At 54.0% G+C, this 22810-nt stretch overlaps 1 protein-coding gene across 1 annotated transcript in view; it reads right to left on the reverse strand.

Moving 5' to 3' along the window:
* SDK1 (sidekick cell adhesion molecule 1) overlaps window positions 1-22810 on the reverse strand; it is a 530463-nt gene that overhangs the window by 847 nt on the left and 506806 nt on the right. The window contains exons 39-42 of the mRNA XM_032606677.1: window positions 21507-21671; window positions 18336-18473; window positions 15737-15857; window positions 15209-15338 (exon numbers count right to left, since the gene is read on the reverse strand). Of these exons, the coding sequence (XP_032462568.1) occupies window positions 15209-15338; window positions 15737-15857; window positions 18336-18473; window positions 21507-21671 (554 nt within the window). The remainder of the gene's footprint in view (window positions 1-15208; window positions 15339-15736; window positions 15858-18335; window positions 18474-21506; window positions 21672-22810) is intronic.

Raw genomic sequence — 22810 nt, forward strand, 5'->3', positions numbered from 1 at the left:
TACACCCCATCTCCCACCCAAGGAGAGGTCTACACCCCATCTCCCACCCAAGGAGAGGTCTACACCCCATCTCCCACCCAAGGAGAGGTCTACACCCCATCTCCCACCCAAGGAGAGGTCTACACCCCATCTCCCACCCAAGGAGAGGTCTACACCCCATCTCCCACCCAAGGAGAGGTCTACACCCCATCTCCCACCCAAGGAGAGGTCTACACCCCATCTCCCACCCAAGGAGAGGTCTACACCCCATCTCCCACCCAAGGAGAGGTCTACACCCCATCTCCCACCCAAGGAGAGGTCTACACCCCATCTCCCACCCAAGGAGAGGTCTACACCCCATCTCCCACCCAAGGAGAGGTCTACACCCCATCTCCCACCCAAGGAGAGGTCTACACCCCATCTCCCACCCAAGGAGAGGTCTACACCCCATCTCCCACCCAAGGAGAGGTCTACACCCCATCTCCCACCCAAGGAGAGGTCTACACCCCATCTCCCACCCAAGGAGAGGTCTACACCCCATCTCCCACCCAAGGAGAGGTCTACACCCCATCTCCCACCCAAGGAGAGGTCTACACCCCATCTCCCACCCAAGGAGAGGTCTACACCCCATCTCCCACCCAAGGAGAGGTCTACACCCCATCTCCCACCCAAGGAGAGGTCTACACCCCATCTCCCACCCAAGGAGAGGTCTACACCCCATCTCCCACCCAAGGAGAGGTCTACACCCCATCTCCCACCCAAGGAGAGGTCTACACCCCATCTCCCACCCAAGGAGAGGTCTACACCCCATCTCCCACCCAAGGAGAGGTCTACACCCCATCTCCCACCCAAGGAGAGGTCTACACAGCCTCAAGGGGATGGTGTGTATCCTCGCAGTGCAGAGTACAGAAGAGCACGGGGACGTGGAAGGCCTAGGGGCCACAGCCGGCCCAAGACCGTGACGCAGGCTCCCACAGACCAATGGGATCCCATCCTGAGCTTGAGAGGGGGTGAGGAGGAGGTCTGTCCTTCATGGGACACACATTTCCAGGGAATGTCACGTCCATGCCGATCTCCGAGGGGAGGTTGCCAGGAAAGGACACCGTAAATGAACATGGTGTCGTGGTGTCTGAAGTGCTACGGGCCCCTCCCTCTCCAGGCACTGAGGGACCTGACCCCTCACCATGCGGCCCCCGAGCAGCTGGTGGAGGAAGTGGGCCACCCATTGACGGCTCAAGATCAGTCCCTCTGAGGGTCTTTCCCCGCTTTTCTTTCTACAAAACCAAGCAGCAGTTTCTAGTAAGAGCATTTAGCCCGCACAGTTTCTATGTTCATTTTCTTGAAGTAAAACTCTATGCCGTGTACTGTGTGGTCCTGGGAGCGGATTTTCAGTGCTGGAAGGTCGGCTGATCCAGACAGTGGAGGCCGAAGTGTTTTCCCAGAGCAGGGAGGGCTCCCGGTTCCCCTGTCCCAGACCTGCCAGGTGGTCCCGGGGCCCCTCCCCTGAATCCTGGGAGCTTCCTGCCCCCTGGTGGGTGGGGATGGCACCCAGGCTGGCCGGGCTCTGCTGTGAGGACCCACACCCAAGACGCTCCCCAGACCCTGAAAGCACAGGGGTTCCTCCCCGCGCCCGCTACCCCGGACATCACTGAGGCCACCTTCCATGTGCCAAAAATGGGTCTGCAGGCACGGTGGCTTCCGGCCTTTCAAGTTCAGGGAGGGGACAGGAATCGTGGCCGAGTAAAGCCCCTCCCCTCGCAGGGCACCCTGCCAGGTGAAGGTCACCGTGGGCAGTGGGCGGATGACTAGCTGGTCCCTCACACTCCAGCCGCCCACGGGCAGGGCGCCTCCCCCCTGGGCTCCAGGGCCGAGCCGTCAAGGGTTCAGCCACACCTGCCCTTTTTCCTCTCCCCGGAGGGTGACGGAGGCCTGGGTGGTATAAAGGACTGAGTGTCCCCCTAACGCTGGCTCAGAATCTCCGGGGAAGTCTTGGAAGAGCACAGCGTCCTGGGCAGCGGCTCCCGCTCTGCTCTCCTGACTCGGTGGGTCTGGGACGGGGCCCTGGAACGTGTATTCCCTGGAGGCTCTGGGAGGATTCTGAGCAGTGGCCAGGCTGGGGCGGGGGCAGGGCAGGGCAGGAGGGGACAGTCGCCTTCCGGCCTTCACCTGGGGAGCAGCATTCTGTGGTGTGAGAGCGGGCGGCCTCTTGGCTGTGCAGACACCCCTCGTGTACATACGGTGGAGCCAGAGGCTTCTGGGATTTTTCAGACACAGACTGAAACCCTTGCTCTAAATGGAATATTTACATAAAGTAACGACGGTGAGTCACAGGTCTGGGAATTCTCAGGACGTTAAATGTAAACCGTTTGTGTTGTGACATCATACATGGCTGAGGCAGAGCTCCTGGAAACGGGGGCTGACAAAAATGCCCTCCCAACACATCCCGGAGGTGGAGGACGGCTCCTCCATCACTGGACAGCGATGCCGAGAGGTAGCCCAGGCTTCTCTCTTGTGGACACTGCTCCCAGGAGTAGCCTCGTGCCACCTCTGTCGCTGCACCACGATCCTGCGAGGTGGGAGTTAGGATTCCGGTTTATGGATGAAAAAGGGCTGTGTGGGCCCTGGGCGGCGTGGGAGCCTCCCCTGAGCCTGGCCACCCAGGCCTCGGGGTTCCCGGCTCCAAGCCCCTCCTGCAAGGCAGCTGAACAGGCTCACCACCCCCTAGTCGTCAGTCCCATGATGCTCTGAAAACCAAAGCCTGTTTTTGCAACTTGTTTGGAGGCAGAGCCTGACCTGCGTTGAGCTAAAGCGCGGCGGACCCCGAGCTGAACTGCTGGGAGGCCACCCGGTGTGGATGGCCTCAGGGGTTGCTGCAGAAACACGAGTGGGTTCCGCGAGAGTGCCCCCCTGGCCCCGCTGGGGATGTGACCCGATACAGGACTCAGCCCCAACCTGAGAAACGCCCAGTTCTTGAAAGTGTATCTTTTTCAGATAAGAGATCAGGTACCTGCATGTGTGGCTGGCGGTTAAGGTTTATCCTTCATCTGTTTCCTAGAGGCCTTGAGGGGCTTACGAGGCCAAGCTCTGTGTAAACTCAGAGAAAGGAGGACAGAGATCACGGAGAGAAGCTGAGGAATCTGTTATCAGTCCCTGAGTTGGGTCTGTCACTTCTTCAGACACTGATTTTGGTTCTGAATTTCCTGAAGCTCAGGGGAAGGAAGACACCGGAGCCCTCTTTCCTCATGAGGAACTCACGGAACGTTCAGGATGGGACGACAGCGGTATGGCTCCTGGTTTCACAGACGGGCGTCAGGATTTATGACGATCTGAAGACAACTTTAAGATTCAAGATTTCACCCTTCAGTGTTTGGGGTCCTCCCCACCCACCGTCCCAACCACGTGAGGACGAACGTGAGAAGTCGCGATTGGGTTCCATCTCATTTTGTGCTGGAGAGAATGGAGGCCCCCAGAAGCAGTGACCGTGTCAGGGTCACACTGGCTGGGGACAGAGTGGGGGCAGACCCAGCTCTGGCATCGCAGCCCAGGTGGCAGAGACAGAGGCTTCTCAGTAACCCTTCGGGGCCACCTTCAACCCCAGCTGTATAAAAGGTTCGAGACACTTCAACGGGTGGGTCTCACACCAGGTCTCTCCAGTGATGGAAAGGCCATCATTTGCGGCGGTCACTCGTTTTATAAACACGTCCCACACCCAGAGGGTGTCCCGGGGCACTTCTCTCCTCTCTTTCTACCCTCGTCCCCCCTCCTGCAGCTGTTCAGGATGTGGGGAAGCCGGGTTCGCAGTCACCGAGGGACCGAGGGGCGGCCTGGAAGGGGGCTCTGAGTTCTCGCAGGAGCCAGTACTTCTCAGAGTATGTCCAGCGCTGCTTCGGGAATGAACACATCACGTGTCCCACACTCATGTGTATGTTCACGGGATTAACAAAATGTAGTTTCACTGGAGACCTCTTAGTAGCTGTGTGTCATTATGCATTTTCTCAACCACAGATCTCAGTGTCCTCTAGGCCTGCGACAAATGTGGGCACTAAGAGGCCCTGGCAGGAGACAGTCGGGGTCGGCTGTCCAGCTCACAGTGATGTCCCAGTGTTTGCGTCTGAAGTGTGACCCTTTGAAGGAAGTGACCCTTGTCCCACCTTTCCCTGTGACACGGGCTGAAGGGCTTGACCCTCAGAAAGCAGTGACTGGCTAATGGGTGGGCACGGGACTTAAGCCGAGCCAGTCAGAACCTGCCCTGGGATTTCTCCCACTGCATCTGGAGAGCAGAGGGCTTCATGTGGGGACCAAGCTGGGCGGCTGGCAGCCTTGAGTGGCAGGGCTGCAGGTCCAGCCGAGTGGTCCCAAAAGCCACTGTGAGAGAACAAAACCATCGTGCAGAAAGGAGAGGAGAGACTAAGAGCTGCTCCTTTAGCTTCTTCCTGTTCATTTAGGGAGAGTGAGAGCGTACCCAGGTCTCATGACACAGGAGGGCGGAGGCGGGGGCGGAGTCGGGGCGGGGCCGGGGCGGGGCCTCCTGGCTCCTGCTCAGGTCTTGCCTTTGCCTTCACAAGAAGGCACCGAATTAAAATGCCATTCGTCCTTCTGCTGCCTGCCCTGCTTATTGTTTATATGACATTATTATTGTTTCATGAGGATGTATTTTAGTGATTTAGAATTATTGACACAAAGGAAACACTGCAGGGTCTTTTTTTTAAGTTTCCTGTGTGATAATGAAATAGCGTTGTGTGTTGGTTTCCCAGGGAACCGTAGAAGGCCAGCCTGTGATTGGATGTGCTGGCAGACGGACTGTGAGAGTTTCTAAAGGTGCATGGATGCCTGGCAAGCTGCTAATAGAGATAATCTCAGCACTTTGGGTACTATATGGGCAAGATGAAAGACTCAAATATTATTAGGGAATTAATTAAGCAGGAGGGGGTTGGTCTAAGTTGGTTGGAGGAGAGATCTTGAAAACTGTTTCTTTGGATTGCGAAAACAATTTTTAAGATGCGATTTGAACAGTAGCCCTGGTGTAATTCATGAGCATCTGTGCGATAAAACAGAGACAGAGCCTCTTTTTCCTAAACAGAGGTACACAGAGAGCCACAGCACGTGTCATGTGGCGCTGACGGCCTCATTCAGAGCAACCCGCATCAGTCAGGTCGCTGTGCACCTGTGAACGGATTCTTAGAATTTTCACTTGAGCAATGTTTCTGCAAATTGGGAGAAAAGGATGGCATCACTATTTTGTTTTAGTGAAATATTAGCTTCGCAAAAGAGCTTCCGGCCAAGACCTCATAGGGTTTCTGGCTCTGGAGGAGCGGGTGGACAGGAAGGGAGGTCAGGAGACCCCGCCCCAGTCAACCAATCATCAATACAAAGATCCTTCCAGGACGGTCACGGGAGCCAGCAGGTCCTCTCCCTAGTGGAACAATGATTTAACTGGGGAAAATTATCTTATAAACGTTTAGAGTCCCTGGAATTGGTGCCAAGGGCATATAGCAAAGGGGGGAAGACTTACTCCAGAAAATCTAAAATCACTAAAGATAGCAAGCGTCTGAGCCATTTGACCTATGACTTGCCCCCCCACCCCCCCACCCCGCCCCTCAGCCCAGGGTGACAGAAGCTCCACTCTGGGCACATGTGGCCAAGAAGACCCAGCCCCCTAGTCCAGCAATTCAGTTCGACCTGGAGCAGGAAGCTGCCGGCATTTCTCATCCAACTGCCCGCCCCCAGCTCCACAGTGCAGAACTCTATTCCAGGCAGGTATGGCCAAGAGAACTGGGCCTCCTTCCCTCACGCAGCCTTTGCTGGGAGGCTGGACGATGTGCATCAGGCACAGCAGGTCGAGAATACTGAGCCCTGATCGCCCCCACCCCAGCTGGCTAGGACGGAAGAAGTTCCACACTGCCCAGAAGACCAGGGGCTACCGTCTCCACCCAGCGCCCCGCTGGTTCAGCAAGTGCGTCACTATGGGGAAGAGGGCTGTTGGCCCCACTCCAGCTTTGGTGCTGTGACACAGAGGTCCTGCTAGGGGGAGAGTCAGTCCTCAAGAGTAGAGAGCTCCCCTGCTCTGCCTGAGGGGAATGGCTGTATTTGGACCGGAGCAGGCCTAAGGGCATTGTTGGAAACAATGGCGACCACAGGGGTGAGAAATTGAGAGGAAGCTGGCAGCTCCACGATAGCAACAAGTGAAGTAATAATAAACCGGCCAGAAGTTTAGCAGCGAGAACCAGGCAAAGAGACAGCTAAGGAGAGCCCTCTTGGGGGTTAGAGAAAAATTCAAAGGTTAACAACGTCCTGCCACTGCAAAAGGGCTGGGCTGTAACTGGATCAAACTATGGAGTAATTTATACCCTGGAGCACTGTCAGAAATGATAGAGCTAGCAGGTAGTGGAGGTTAACAGCTGGGTGTGGTACCCGTGGTGGGAGACAATCCAGAATCCTCACGAGAGACAAGGGGACCCTGGCTAAGACCGGTCATCCCTGGTTGTCAGGGAAACTGCACGTGTGCCCAAGGCTGCACCTGTGAGGGGTGACATCGGAGGGTATACACTGCTGAAGGAACGGACGTCCCTGGACTAGTCCAGGCAAGTCACTGAACAAATAAGCAGATAAGCAAACAACAATGACAACAACCAGCGGGGGCTGAATATCAGTATTCCAAGTTGATACAATATATTATCGAAAATGAGCTGTTTTCAAAAAACAGGAAAGTGTGATCCATACGGAGGGAAAAAAGCAGGCAGCCTCTGGGGAGCCCCAAATATTGGCAGACAAAGACTTTGAAAGTAGCTATTATAATATGTTCAAAGAACTGAAGGAGGTTTTCGAGAGAAGATGGCAGAAGAGTAGGACGTGGAGACCACCTTCCTCCCCACAGACACACCAGAAATACATCTACACGTGGAACTGCTCCTACAGAACACCTACTGAACGCTGGCAGAAGACCTCAGACCTCCCAAAAGGCAAGAAACTCTCCCACGTACCTGGGTAGGGCAAAAGACAAAAAGAAAAAACAGAGACAAAAGAAGGGACGGGACCTGCACCAGCGGGAGGGAGCCGTGAAGGAGGAAAGGTTTCCACACACTAAGAAGCCCCTTCGTGGGCGGCGACTGCGGGTGGCAGAGTGGGGAAGCTTCAGAGCCGCGGAGGAGAGCGCAGTCACAGGGGTGCGGAGGGCAAAGCGGAGAGATTCCCGCACAGAGGATCGGGTCCGACCGGCACTCACCAGCCCGAGAGGCTTGTCTGCTCACCCGCCGGGGCGGGCGGGTCTGGGAGCTGAGGCTCGGGCTTCGGTCGGAGCGCAGGGAGAGGACTGGGGTTGGCGGCGTGAACACAGCCTGAAGGGGGTTAGTGCGCCACGGCTAGCCGGGAGGGAGTCCGGGGAAAAGTCTGGAGCTGCCGAAGAGGCAAGAGACTTTTTCTTCCCTCTTTGTTTCCTGGTGCGCGAGGAGAGGGGATTAAGAGCGCTGCTAAAAGGAGCTCCAGAGACGGGCGCGAGCCGTGGCTAAAAGCGCGGACCCCAGAGGCGGGCATGAGACGCTAAGGCTGCTGCTGCCGCCACCAAGAAGCCTGTGTGCGAGCAAAGGTCACTATCCACACCCCGCTTCCGGGGAGCCTGTGCAGCCCGCCACTGCCAGGGTCCCGGGACCCAGGGACAACTCCCCTGAGAGAACGCATGGTGTGCCTCAGGCTGGTGCAACGTCACGCCGGCCTCTGCCGCCGCAGGCCCGCCCCGCCCTCCGTGCCCCTCCCTCCCCCACGGCCTGAGTGAGCCAGAGCCCCCGAATCAGCGGCTCCTTTAACCCCGCCCTGTCTGAGCGAAGAACAGACGCCCTCCGGCGACCTACACGCAGAGGCAGGGCCCAATCCAAAGCTGAGCCCCCGGGAGCTGTGCGAACAAAGAAGAGAAAGGGAAATCTCTCCCAGCAGCCTCAGGAGCAGCGGATTAAAGCTCCACAATCAACGTGATGTACCTGCATCTGTGGAATACCTGAAGAGACAACGAATCATCCCAAATCGAGGAGGTGGACTTTGGAGCAAGATTTATGATTTTTTCCCCTTTTCCTCTTTTTGTGAGTGTGTATGTGTATGCTTCTGTGTGAGATTTTGTCTGTATAGCTTTGCTTTCACCATTTGTCCCAGGATTCTGACTGTCTGGTTTTTTTTTTTTTTACTTAAAAAATTTTTTTTCTTCATAATTATTTTTTATTTTAATAACATTTTATTTTATTTTACTTCTTTCTTTCTCTCTCTCTTTCTTTCTTTCTATTTTTTCTCCCTTTTATTCTGAGCCTTGTGGATGAAAGCCCTTGGTGGTCAAGCCAGGAGTCACTGCTGTGCCTCTGAGGTGGGAGAGCCAACTTTAGGACACTGGTCCACAAGAGACCTCCAAGCTCCATGTAATATCAAATGGTGAAAATCTCCCAGATATCTCCATCTCACCACCAGCACCCAGCTTCACTCAATGACCAGCAAGCTCCAGTGCTGGACACCCTATGCCAAACAACTAGCAAGACAGGAACACAGCCCCATCCATTAGCAGAAAGGCTGCCTAAAATCATAAGGCTACAGACACCCCAAAACACACCACCAGATGTGGACCTGCCCACCAGAAAGACAAGATCCAGCCTCATCCACCAGAACACAGGCACTAGTCCCCTCCACCAGGAAACCTACACAACCCACTGAACCAACCTTAGCCACTGGGGACAGACACCAAAAACAACAGGAACTACGAACCTGCAGCCTGCGAAAAGGAGACCCCAAACACAGTAGGATAAGCAAAATGAAAAGACAGAAAAACACACAGCAGATGAAGGAGCAAGGTAAAAACACACCAGACCTAACAAATGAAGAGGAAATAGGCAGTCTACCTGAAAAAGAATTCAGAATAATGATAGTAAAGATGATCCAAAATCTTGGAAATAGAATAGAGAAAATGCAAGAAACATTTAACAAGGACCTAGAAGAACTAAAGAGGAAACAAGCAATGATGAACACAATAAATGAAATTAAAAATACTCTAGAAGGGATCAATAGTAGAATAACTGAGGCAGAAGAACGGATAAGTGACCTGGAAGATAAAATAGTGGAAATAACTACTGCAGAGCAGAATAAAGAAAAAAGAATGAAAAGAACTGAGGACACCCTCAGACACCTCTGGGACAACATTAAACACACCAACATTCGAATTATAGGGGTCCCAGAAGAAGAAGAGAAAAAGAAAGGGACTGAGAAAATATTTGAAGAGATTACAGTTGAAAACTTCCCTAATATGGGAAAGGAAATTGTTAATCAAGTCCAGGAAGCGCAGAGAGTCCCATACAGGATAAATCCAAGGAGAAACACGCCAAGACACATATTAATCAAACTGTCAAAAATTAAATACAAAGAAAACATATTAAAAGCAGCAAGGGAAAAACAACAAATAACACACAAGGGAATCCCCATAAGGTTAACAGCTGATCTTTCAGCAGAAACTCTGCAAGCCAGAAGGGAGTGGCAGGACATATTTAAAGTGATGAAGGAGAGAAACCTACAACCAAGATTACTCTACCCAGCAAGGATCTCATTCACATTTGATGGAGAAACTAAAACCTTTACAGACAAGAAAAAGTTGAGAGTTCAGCACCGCCAAACCAGCTTTACAACAAATGCTAAAGGAACTTCTCTAGGCAAGAAACACAAGAAAAGGAAAAGACCTACAATAACAAACCCAAAACAATTAAGAAAATGGGAATAGGAACATACATATCGATAATTACCTTAAATGTAAATGGATTAAATGCTCCCACCAAAAGACACAGACTGGCTGAATGGATGCAAAAACAAGACCCGTATATATGCTGTCTACAGGAGACCCACTTCAGGCCTAGAGACACATACAGACTGAAAGTGAGGGGATGGAAAAAGATATTCCATGCAAATGGAAATCAGAAGAAAGCTGGAGTAGCAATTCTCGTATCAGACAAAATAGACTTTAAAATAAAGACTATTAGAAGAGACAAAGAACACTACATAATGATCAATGGATCGATCCAAGAAGAAGATATAACAATTGTAAATATTTATGCACCCAACATAGGAGCACCTCAACACATAAGGCAAATGCTAACAGCCATAAAAGGGGAAATCGACAGTAACACAATCATAGTAGGAGACTTTAACAAAGAACTGAAGGAGACCATGCGTAAAGAATTAAAGTATGCTGACACTACCACACCAAGTAGAGAATATCAATAAAGAGACAGAAATGACTTAAAAAGAACCTAATGAGAAGTTCTGGAATTGAAAAATATCATAACCAAAATAAAAAAGTTTACTAGGGACACTCAATGGTAGATTTGAACTGACAGAGGAAAGACTCAGTGCACTTGAAGACAGAATGATAGAGATTATGCAATCTGAAAAACAAACAGAAAAAAGAAGAAGAAAAAAAAAATAGAACAGAGCACCCACCAAATGTGAGAACGTACTGAGTGGACCAACATAAGCATAGTGAGAGTACCAGGATGAGAAGAGAAAGAAGCAGAGAAAATACTGGAAGTAATAATGACTTAAAACATCCCAAATTTGGTAAAAAAAAAAAAGTCTACACACCTGACAAGCTCAATAAACCACAAGTAAGAAAAACGGAACAAGATTCACACCCAGACACATCATAGTTAAAATTCTGAAAGACAAAGACAGAAAGAAACTCTTGAAGTCAGCAAGAGAAAAATGACTTAACCAGAACAACCGAACTCAAATAATATTAACAGCTGACTTCTAATCAGAAAAAATGGAGGACAGAAGACAATGGGGGTCACACATTCAAAGTGTTGAAAGAAAACTGTCAACCAAGAATCTTATATTCAACAAACTATTTTGAAAATGAAGGTGAAATAAAGACATTCTGAGATAAACAAAAACAGGAAAATTCATTGCTAGCTGACCTGCCTCACAGGAAACACTAAAGGAAGATTGTCAGGTTGAAAGCAAGTGACACCAGAGAGTAATTCAAAGCCACATGAAAAAACAAAAAGCACCAACAAAGGTAATTACATAGGGAATTGTAAAAGACAGTATAATTACCTATTTGTTCTCTCTTCTTCTCTTATCTGATTTAAATAGCAATTTTATAAAGTAATATGTATATAATTGTATTGTTGGGCCTATAATATATAGAAATGTAACATACTTAACAATAGCTGTGCAAAGAGGCATAAAGAAATGAAGAGAACCAGAAATAGAAAATAAAAAGGTTAAAATGGTAAACTCTAAATAGATACTTGCTCACCTTTCTTCTCTCAACTTCTTTAAAAGACACAAAATTCTATCCAAGGATACCTATAAAAATGCATTCTTGGGGTTGCCACATATATGGACTTAATATGTATAATAAATAACACAAAGAGGGGAGGAGGGAATAGATCTATACAGAAATATAGAGATTTAGTATAAATCCGAAGCACATACTGATACTAGGGCAATCACTTTAAACAATAACTGAAGAAATATATAGCAAAAGCAAAACAAGGGAGTTAAGATGGTACACTAGAAAATATCCACTCAAAAGAGAAGTTGACAGCAAAGGAAAAAGAGAGAAATAGAGATATGAGACTTATAGAAGGCAAACACCAAAATGGCAGAGGCAAATTCTGCCTTAGCAGTAATTACATTAAATGTGAATGGATTAAACAACCTGGTGAACAGGTAGAGATTGGCAGAACGAACAAAATAACATGATCCAACTATATGCTGCATGCAAGAGACACATTTTAGATCCAAAGATTCAAATAGGTTGAAAGTGAAAGGATGGAAATGATACACTGTGTGAACGGGAACCGAAAGAGAACTGGAGTTGGCTGTACTAATATCAGACCAAATAGACTTTAAGACAAAATTGTTACTAGAGACAATGAGGGACACTCCGTACTAATAAAAAGGGTCTATCCATCACGGAGATACAACAGTTATAAACATATATGCACCTAGAAACAGAGCCTGCAAATACATGAAATTAAAACTGACAGAAATGAAGTGAGAAATAGACAATGTTAACAATGATAGTTGGAGACTTCAACATAGCAGATGGCAGAAGATTGGAGAGAGTGTGGAAGCCTTGAACAGACTATAAATCAACCAGGCGTAACAGACACACACGAAACTCACCACACAGCAACAGCAGAGCTACACGCCCTTTTCAAGTGAATTCTTGTGGCACAGACCAGATGCTATGCCATAAAACAGGGCTCAATACCTTTGAAAGGACTGAAAATATACAAAGTATGTTCTTTGACCACAATGGAATAAAATTAAAAATCAGTAACAGAAGAAGATTTGAGAAGCTCATAAATCTGAGGAAACTAAAACACACACACCTAAATAACCAATATGGCGAATGGGTGACTTGCGTGGTATGTGAATTACATCTCAGTCTGGTTGTTTAAAAGATGTGGTTCAAAGGAAATGTTCCCATTGGAGCTGGCACTTCCAAGATCCCTCTGTTGGGATCCCACGCATCTGCCTACAACTCTCCCAAATCGTAAGGGTCAATGTCGGGACCCAGCAAGATTACAGAGCACAGAATTCTGGAAGAAAGAGGGGCCTCATCCTATCTACCTGAGAACCCAGGAGCACACAGAGAGCCCAGACACGCGAATTCTTAGCCTGGACTCCACGGGGCCTTCGCTGGAGGCGACCACCACAGGCTTCAGGGGGGCCTGGAGCCCCAGATTCAAGGTGAAAATCCTGGGTGGAGAGGGCATCCACACCTTTGATCAACTTTCTTGAACCAAAAAGCATTAGGACCCAAAAAGCATCTGTGGGAATCAGAGAAGGAACCCCTTCCTCCAGGCACAGGGCTTGCCAAGGCCCCTCCTTCACTCAGCCACACGTCCCGGGGTTAGCTACGACAGCTCAGCTCTGCACAGCAGGTCTGGCAGGAGAGACAGAACTGCGAGCCCGAGGCCCATCAGTGTGTGTCTGGGGAAGATGTTCAAAAGCCTCGTCAAGGGCTTCCCTGGTGGCGCAGTGGTTGAGAGTCCGCCTGCCGGTGCAGGGGACGCGGGTTCGTGCCCCGGTCCGGGAAGATCCCACGTGCCGCGGAGCGTCTGGGCCCGTGAGCCATGGCCGCTGGGCCTGCGCGTCCGGAGCCTGTGCTCCGCGACGGGAGAGGCCACGGCGGTGAGAGGCCCGTGCACCACACGTACACACACACACACACACACACACACAAAGTCTCGTCAAGCCTCGGCTCTGATCTATTACGTGAGGATCCGAACCACCTCCTGGCAGGACGTACTGTGGATTCCACGTCCCTCTCCTCTCCTCCCCTCCCCCGCGTCGTCCTCCCTCCCTGCCTTCTTCCCCCACGTGTGTACACGTGTATGCACTTAGGAATGCGTGTGCGTGTGCACGTATGCATGTGTGTATAAGCCTAGCTCAGTGCCTGCACGCATTTAATAATCCTCCATGCAAATCAGCTGAAATCTGAATCTCAAAACACCCACGTGTGTGAGAGGAGAAACAGACTGAATGCCTCCCAGCAACCCATTCTGAGAAGGCTTTCATGAACAAAGAGTCCAGAACTGATGAATCCAGTCCTGGCAGCGCTGGGAGTGGCCACAGGTGCCTGGGAGTTGGGCTGCAGGAGATGGTGAGGGCGGGGGTCAGTAAGCTCTGGACACATTCGGGGGGGGGGGGGGGGGTTGCGCGGGTGCGCGTCCAGCCTCAGCACCTGCACGTGGGACGACCTTGGCCTCAGGCTTGTTGTGTGAACAAGGACGAGAACCGCTCTACCTCGCAGGGCTGGTGTGAGCGTTGAACGAGCGTGCCCGGCCCAGAGCAGGCACCCAATTAGTTCTCAGCGCACGCGGAACCGTGAAGAGCGCAGCCCGCAGAGCTAATGCCCAGTCACTGTGAACACCACCCGTGAGGCCTGACGGTCTAAGAGCCGCAGGCCCAGGAACCGAGGACAGATCAAGGCACGTGCTGGTGACTGTCTCTCATCGCTGCCCCTTCCCAGTGAGCTGCTTTTGGTACAAGCTGCGGCTTCCTTATCAGGAAGGGGCAGGTCGGTGTCTGCAGCTTTTCACTTGAAAATCTACAGCCCCTCAACCGTAGACAAATGTTCCTTCTGAACGTGTGCAGTGCTGCTTTTGCTGTTTTCCCCGTGCCCACGGCTACGGTTCTGACGGGGGACCCGGCGTCCTTGTCAACAGAGCACATGGGGCCGACGGAGCGAGCTGGTGCCACCCTGCCATGCCCCTGCTGTCCCGGTCCCACAGTGAGCTCATACACAAGCCACAATTTAAAAGAAGCCGTTCTGTTGAGCCTCAGGGCTCAATAAGGCCTGAATTCAGATCAGAATGAAGGTGAGACTTATTTCAGATTAAATATTGATTTAGAGTATGAACGCCAAGGGGTGGGGCGGGCCTGCGTGTCCATCAAAGAGCTTGGTGAATTTCATCCCTGTCAAGGCTCAGCACCGCTGAAACCAAACAGTCCAGGACTGACCGGGCCCCAGCTCTCTACCGGCTGCTTCAACTGGTTTTGTTCGTGAACGTGAGAGACTGACTGGGGCGCTTGTGGGGGAAGCGGGGCCCCTCCTGGAGACGCCACCACGGCTGCCTCCAGGGAATGCCCCCCGCCCACCCCCGACGGAGGCCTCACCCAGGACTCGCTCAGCTCCACGGAAAGTGCCCAGGTGCAAAGGAGGCCTGAGACGTGCAGGGCAGAGTCCCGGGGGTCTCGGCTGGAGGCTGACAGCCCCTCGGGGCGGGGTCTCCCTGGTCCCAGGGCTCCCGTGCTGCTCACCTGACCCTGTTTGTTAACTGACCCAGCGACGCTGTGACCACAGTCCCCTCTTGAGCACAAGGAGGCAGGCAGGGAGGCTGGCGGGAGGGGAAGCCACCACCCGGGGTGGGGGTCCCAGGCAGTACCAGTCGGGCAGGCTCGGGGCCCCCCTTACCCAGCCGGGGTCTAGAGGCCACCAAGTTCCACGGTGACCTCCAGAAAACTCTGGGTCTCTTTCTGAAAACAAAATGGAACGAGGATGGTTTGCGGATCTGACGTCTACTTTGGGCGAGTGACTGACCTAGGAGCCAGCCTCGAGCCACGGACCTGGGGGCCAGAGACGAGCGAGGACCTTCCTCGTCGGGGAAGGGGAGCCGCTTGTCCCGGCTCTGCCTGCCCTGCGCGGTCGCGGGGCCCCCGGGGAGGGTGGGGGCCCCGTGGAACAGGCACCCACCTCAGACTCCGTGGCGTCCCCTGACTTCTCCTGGAGGGTCGCGCCCTCGGTCAGCGCGGCACCGTTGTACTTGTTGCAGATGTCCTCATCTGAGTAGTGTAGCCCGCCGGGGCTGGGCCGAGGCGGGGACCTGGGCGGGACGGGGACACCAGTTACCCCCCCCCCCCCCCCCCCACTGAGGCCTCCCGACCCACCCTCTGGCCTGCTTCGAGGCTGAGTGGGAGAAATCCGCCGCCTCTGGTGCCATTTTGGCCCCCAATGCGAACAACTCGCAGTCCCCCTGCGGCTTCGCGTGACGCCTGCCCCGTCTGGGGCCGGGAGATCTCGCGAGACCGCGTCCCTGCACCTGAGACCCGCACTCTTCTTCTGTCTCTGGAAATGTCTTTACAACATCCCTAACTCCCCACCACGCTGCCCCCCCCCACCCCGGCTCGGCGCTGCCCCACTGGGGGGCCCGTGGGCGTGGGCCCGGCCGAGCGGGTCGTCAGGGGGAGGCAGCACCGGGGGCTGGAGCTGTCGCAGCCCTACCTCGTCCCGTTCTTCTTCGAGAAGGTGTTCTTCACGTTGAGGTGGCGGCTGCTGAGCTCCAAGGTAGCAAATCCCCCGTTGTCCAGGGTCACGGACTCCTCCATGTTGGAGATGCTCTTACCTAAAGCCGGACGGGGAAACGAGCACAGATGCTTCAGTAAGCTGCTCCCCGATGGCCTGCTGGACGGAGCCCGGGGCCGGGCCGGCCTGCGTCAGCCCACCAGACAGGCAGAGTCAGGCTGCGGAGAGAGGCTGCACGTCAACCCCGCAGCAAAATGGCGTTCGCATTTTGGTGTTTATTCTGCTTGGCACCAAACTCCGAGTATTTTGATCCGTATTTTGTTAAAGAGCACTCAGAACACGTGAACTCTGTAAGCCATTGAGGACATTAAAGATTCAATACATTTCAAAATAAAAGCCTCACAGTCATAGAACAAGACAGCAAGTGGAGAGTAACTGTATAAGGGGTGATAGCTAGAGGGTGCAGGGTTTCTTTCCGCTGTCATGAAAATGCTCCAAAACTGACCGTGGTGATGATGGTCACACGTGTCTGTGAATGTAACTGAAAACCACTTAAAATAAGTCTATAAATACATATCAAAACATATTCTAAAATACATCAGCCGGCCAAAGTTACAAGTAACTCGAGGACAGGAAGAGGTCCCGGTGGCTCCGACCTCGTCTGGCATGAGAGTTGGTGTGTCCTCACAGCTGTCCCTCTGCTCGGGCTGGTCTACCCCCCTTCTCCCTCCCCGACCTTGGGAGCCCCTCCCCCAGCCATCTTCCTGACTTATCACGCACCCCCTCCTTCAGGTCACAGCTCAAGGGTCGTGAGACCAGAGAGAACTTTCGGACCCTGAAGTCTTCGCCCTGTGTTTTTTCTCTCCGTGGTGCCGTCACCACGTCTGCATTTTTCCTGTGCTGCCTTGTTCTCTGTGGTCATCTGTCTGTCTTCCTTACCGGACTATAAACTCTTGGAGCACAGACCCAGTTATGCTCGCACAATTACGCTCTTAGTTACGTCCCAGGCCCCGGGACGCTGCCCGAGCACACACCGGGGGCTCCCCGTGTGTCTGTAAAATTCATCAGCCTTTCTAAACCGCAAGGGTCCTCTCTGCTGGGGATCCCACAGCCCTCACCTCACCTTAACGTACTGCTTGTGTGCGACGGGGAAAAGCCAGCAGAACACACAGAGTGGTGAATGCAAGATGAAGCTGCTTGCGAGTAGGGATTTGGGTTGATGGGAGGGGAGCAGGTGGAAACCGTGATCGGAAGGGGACTCTGACGTCGTACGAGGCGGCATGGTCACGCAGCAGGGTTAGAACGAGGCTGCAGCGGCAAAGGTTTAGGTTCTGTGCGTCTCCTGGGCAGGCAGGGGGACATGCTGGTAGACAAGTGTTTCTTTTCTTTTTTCTTTCCCCCTGGGCGTCAATGATGACGTTAAATTAATGCTCCAGGGTGAGGCTGAGTATCAGAAGCTGCAGGTCAGATCGGACTTTTCAGGTCTGTTTCCCAGATGGAGAAGGAGAGTGAAAGCGGGGAGATTTTCTCTGCACCAGACATAGGATTCTGGAATAGCATTAACTCAGTAAAATGACATGCCATTCATACGCCGTAAATCCCGTAGGAATAAAATCTGATTTACGGACACTTGTTAGAAGTGAATGTATACAGAAAAAAAATAAATCCTTTCTTGGAGGGATGAATGGCTTAATGTTACAAAAGCAAACGGCAGGCACGTCAGGTGCCTGGTTTTATGAACCCTTTTGGTGCCGTGACAATGGTGCTGGGGGCTGGGGTTGGGGGATCTGCTGGCCCCCGCTTCACAGAGGTATCAGAGTGTTCCCAGCACCCCGTAAGGTTCCCTCACGGAGCCTCGCTGCTTATACTTCTCCACTAAGAACACCCACCATCCTGCCTTCTAGAAACATCCATTCATTAGGTTGTTCCTGACCTTTCTGCAAACGGAGTCACACTGTATGGGCTCTTTTGCGGTCGGCTTTGCCCAAGTCTGTCCATTTCTCTAATGACGGTGACTCCTTTAGCAACGGACGCTTGCACCTACTACACGCCACGCCAGGCTGTGCTGGGAACACCGGGGACCCGGCCCACAGAGGGCTCAGAGCTGCGATGCGGGACCTAAGGCAGGTGCTCACCCTGTGTTAGTGAGAAGCGCTGGGCCACAGACACGATTCTGTACCATCCCCGAGCCACACCGAATGCCTGAGACGTGCCCCACTCACTGTCCTCGTGATACTGGAGTGAGATTTTTCATCTGTTTAACGCTTTCCGCTCTCTAATCATCGCTTAACAAAATACGCCTGCATTTGAGCAACAGTGCAGATGAGGAAACAGACTCACAGAGGCCAAATGACCCAGAGGCCCACTTGAGGGCGGAGCTGGGACAGAATCTGGTGGCCGAGGTCCAGAGCTCCTGTTTCCCTGCACCTGCTGCCTCCGAAGGGATGTCTGTTGTGCCTGTTTCATCGAATGAAATGGAATGTGGATGTGGGCACCCCGGATCCAGGAGGGAAGCCCCAAACGTTTCAGCTCCAGAGTTCCCCCGTGGGGAGACGGGGAAAGGCAGGCGCTGTCCCACCTGGGCCGCAGCTCCCGTACTTCTTGTTCTGGCCGTGCAGGACCAGGGTGAACGCCACCAGCAGGATGCCGAGCAGGCTGGACAGCGCCATCACCAGGAGGAACCACCACTGCTCGTAGAACGGGGCCTCCACCTGAGCTGAAGGGCGACACGGTGCACGGTCACGTGGGACAGAAACTCAGTCCCTGCCGTGAGCGGGGGAGGGGAGGGCTCGAGGGGCAGCCCCAGGCACGGGGAGGGTAAAACCCCCTGCCTGGGCTGGGTTGTCAAGGGTAGACCGACCCAGAGACAAGGCTCTGGTTCCACCGTCTCTTTTGGGCCCAGGGTCCTGTCACCACCTGACCCCCCCGCCGCTCCCACCCCAGAGACTTCACTGTCCTGGACCCTGGCCATCGTGTTTATATCCTCTCAATTTCATCTGCTTACAAATGTCGTCTGGGTTAAAGGGAGGGAGGAACAAAAGCGCCTGGGTTTGCTCGTCTCTCCCAGTGCCGGGGCTTCCCTCCCAGACAGCCCCCAAGTCCCCCGGCCACCTCCATCCCCGCTGCCACCCCCCGGGGCCACCACCACCGCTGCCCGGGCCACCGGAACCACTGCTCAACTATGTCGCCTCTTCCCGTTGTGCTCAAACCCTTGACATCACAGAGAGCGTTCTCAGGTGGGAAGTCGGCCCCTCCTAAAAGGCCTCAGTGCTGCCCCTACTGGCCTCGGGGTGCGGTCAGTCTAAGCCTGGGAACCCCGTGACCCGAGCCCTGCCCATGCCGAGCACTGGACCCTTCCACACCTGCCCGCGAACCTCTGCTTGCACCCTCCGGCTGGGTGGGCCTGCCTGACTACCTGTCAGCCTCCTCCGCTGCATCTGGGCCCCCAGCCCCGGAGGCTGGGCTGTGTTTTATTTATTTCGATCCTCCCGCAAAACTGAGCCGAACAACGGGCCCCCCTTAGATAACGTTTTCCCAGAACGAACAGAAAAGGTTTCACTTGAAAGCTGCTTTGAAGAAGGATCGTCTTCCTCATGTTTTATTCTGTTTACCATTTATTCTGTTTACCCATTTACGAGAAAAATGGGAATTGCTTCTCGGTAGGTGTCGGATGGCCCTGGGGTCCCACTCGCGCCTTCCACGAGCTTCCCTGTTTCAGGGCATCGGACGTGAGGGACGGAACAGGAAGCCCATTACAGGTGGAGCCCAAGGTCTGGCTCCCAGGAGCAGAAACCCCCAGAAAAGACCTCTCCCTTATGCTAAATACCTCACTGGATGGATGCGAAGTGTGTGCACCCTGGGAACGAGGGGGACGTCTGCTCTGGATCACGTAACGGCACAGGGAGGCTTGAACAGGTGACAGCACTTTAAATCCAAAATACATGAGCCAGATTTCGGGCTGTACGTTAAGTCTTCCATCTAATAAGGCCAACACGTCCAAGCCGACCTCTGGGCAATGGCGCAGAGCAGGCCTGGGCAGAAAGGCCTGGATTGGGCTACAGGACTCCGGCCCCGGGTCGGGCTCCCCAACCCCGGTCTGCACAGCGGGGCCTGAGGGGTGCCGGCAGGGGACGGCCTGCTGGCTTCTCGAAACCATGAGATGAGCGGACTGCCGACCAGCTGGAAGCCGAGGCCAGCGCGGGGATGCGATGGATTTCAGAGGAACGGTCCAGCCACGGTGCCCCGTGACCTCAAGGGCCAGATCCGCGTGCTTATGTAGGAACTAGCCTTTGCCACCGGCTACGCATGTGCGGAACTGAAAGCTTTGTGCATTTGGAATTGCTTTCTAATGATTTCTTGCTCATGGACCAAGGGAGGCATATCTTGAATTGCTGAACTGGGGTGATGGGTGCTGGGGGTTCCTTATTCTATTCTCTCTACTTCGGGGTGTGTTTACAATTTTCTTAATAAAGATGAAAGAAGAGAGGAAAATTTGACTTTTCTACGTACTGTTCGTTAAACACGCGAGTGGTGCCCGGGTCCTTCCTGCGGCCCCTCTCACTGAGCGCCCCTGGGATTCATGTTGCTCCTAGACCAGGGGCCTGAGCGCCCAAGACGCTACCCTTCCCCCAGACTCACGACCAGGAAAGGATGAAGGATGCTTTCAATCTGAACAAGTGCAGTCAGCGGCTTGAACAAATGCGACTGCAGGGAAGGGAAACAGATTTGTCTTGATTGGAAGGAAGGCTCTCGTGGCTTCTGGCCCGGACTTGGCCTGCTCCCTTGTCCAGATGACCTCCAGTGGCCAGCCCTCACTCAACCCCTCTACAGCCCGGCTCGCAATCCTGGCTGCATGGAAGGACCGCTGCGGAGCTAGACAATCATCAAGCCCAGACCTGTGCCCCGGGCGATGCAGTTGCTGTCCAGGGTGGGGCCCTGCGTGGCTGTTTTCTAAGCATTCCCGAGGGGTGACCCTAAGGTGCAGGCGGGGTGGAGACCCGCTTGTCACGCGTACCTGGGACCAGCCTCACCTGCCCTCCCCTCCCCACCCGCTGGTCCTCACTGGGCTCCTCACCCGCTACTTCCTCTGCCTCGTCCCAGGCTCTCCTTCCCTGCAGCCGCCCCCCTGCACCCTTCAAGACCCAGACCCGGGCTCCCTCCTCCGAGAAGCCCTTCCTGATTTTCGGGCAGTCACTTTGACCCCCAGCTGCCACACCCCTTGCCACGTCACTGGTGAGGACAGAGTCTGTCGCCGCTGACACTCGAGCTCTGGGAAAGGGAGCCTGGCCTCCCCGTGTGCTCTGCTCCACCCAGAGCAGGGCGGGGGGCGGGCACCTCCCACTTCAGGCGCAGGGCTCACTGGGGCCCCCGTCGGGCACGACCGCGTGTCAAGGTCTAACACACCCCCCGGTGGCCGCTGGGGGCGATCTTTGCTTTTCAAAACCGGCCCGTGGCTCCACAGTGAGGTCGCGTCCCCTCATGGAGGGTCTTGGGCTCCACTCTGCCTGGGAAGCCTCCTCCCCGCGGGGACCCTGCCTGGCTGGAGCTGGTGGCTCCGGTGCTCAGGGAGAGAGAATTCAGAACGGCTGGAGCACAGCGTGGTCGGGAGTGCGGAGCGCGCGGGGCCCGGGCCGTCCTCCCAGCTCCTTGGGAGGCGCGCGCCGGTCCTCCTTCCGTCACCGTGGCTCCAGGTCACCCTCCCTGCCCCCGAAGGAGGGGCATCGCCCCGGGGTTCCTGCAGGGCTCCTACCTGACACGGCAGCAGGGGGGCTGCTGGGCTCCCCGTAGCCCACCTGGTTCACAGCCATCACCCGGAACTCGTAGGTCACTCCTTGCCTGAGCTTGTCCAGGCTGGCGGTGTAGGATGTGGCGCCCCGCGGAATGTCCTTCACAAACATGTCCCACAGGCCTTCATCTGCAGGGCAGCGAGAGCAGAGGTCAGGGCGCCTGCGCGTGGATGCCCACCCTGCCCTCAGCTCCCAGCTCCCTCCCCTGCGGACGGATGTGAGCCGGAGGCCGGGTGAGCTGCGGGGGCCGGGGGCACAGGCAGGAGAGGGGCCTCCCCCCGGTGACCAGACTCTGCTAAGGATGCAAGCTGGGCGGAAGCATTTCCCCCAGTGCTCCCCGGGCCTCTGGTTTCTGACCGGATCTCACCTTTGGTGTAGGGTTCCGGCTGCCTACCGACCACCTCCTGCCACGTGTCCCTAAGCCCACCTTCCAGACTCACCGAGGACACCCGCTGGCCCAGTGGCGCCTGCGCGCACCGGCCACTGACCTGAGCTCTCAGTCCCACTGCTTTCTAACTGGAAACGACAATCCCGCCCGCGGGTCAAGGAGAAAACTTTGAACGACGCCTCTTGTGCCGGCCAGCTTGCCAGCCGCGCGGTGACGCTGCCGCGCTGTCCCCACCGCCTGGGGTGGTCGCTGCAGTGTGCTCGGCGCAACTTTCCATAATCGATAACGGGTCGTGTGCTCTCGTGGGGTGAGGGCGCCGAGTGGCAGCTGGCATGGGGGTGCACGTGCTCCGGGACAACCCTGCCGGGGCCTAGTTCCCTCACCCGGGGACCCTGCCTTAACCTGCCAAACCGAACTCCCGAAGTGCCGCCCTTGAGTCTGAGCATCCTTTGGAAGCGCTGCAGCATCAAACCTGCCCTAAGACCAGTAGTTATTTAAGCTATGCCCAGGTGCTACCGAATACAGGTATACATTAAAAAATATACTGCATTTTGAACAGACACCGACACATCTATGTCCATAGAGCATTATTCACAGTAGACAGAAGGTGGAGGCAACGCAGATGTCCATCAACACAGGAATGGATAAAGAAAAGGTGGTCCGTCCATACAATGAAATATGATTCAACCTTAAAAAGGAAGGAAACTGATACCTGCTACAACATGGGTGAACCCAAGGACAGGATGCTCAGTAAGTCAGAAACAAAACGGATAAATACCATATGATTCCACTTACAGGAGGTCCCTAGAGCAAATTCATAGAGACAGAAAGTAGCAGGGTGGGTGCCAGGGGGCGGGGGAGGGGGGTGGGGGGTTAGGG

Source organism: Phocoena sinus, chromosome 15, assembly GCF_008692025.1.
Source record: "Phocoena sinus isolate mPhoSin1 chromosome 15, mPhoSin1.pri, whole genome shotgun sequence".
Taxonomy (NCBI): domain Eukaryota; kingdom Metazoa; phylum Chordata; class Mammalia; order Artiodactyla; family Phocoenidae; genus Phocoena; species Phocoena sinus.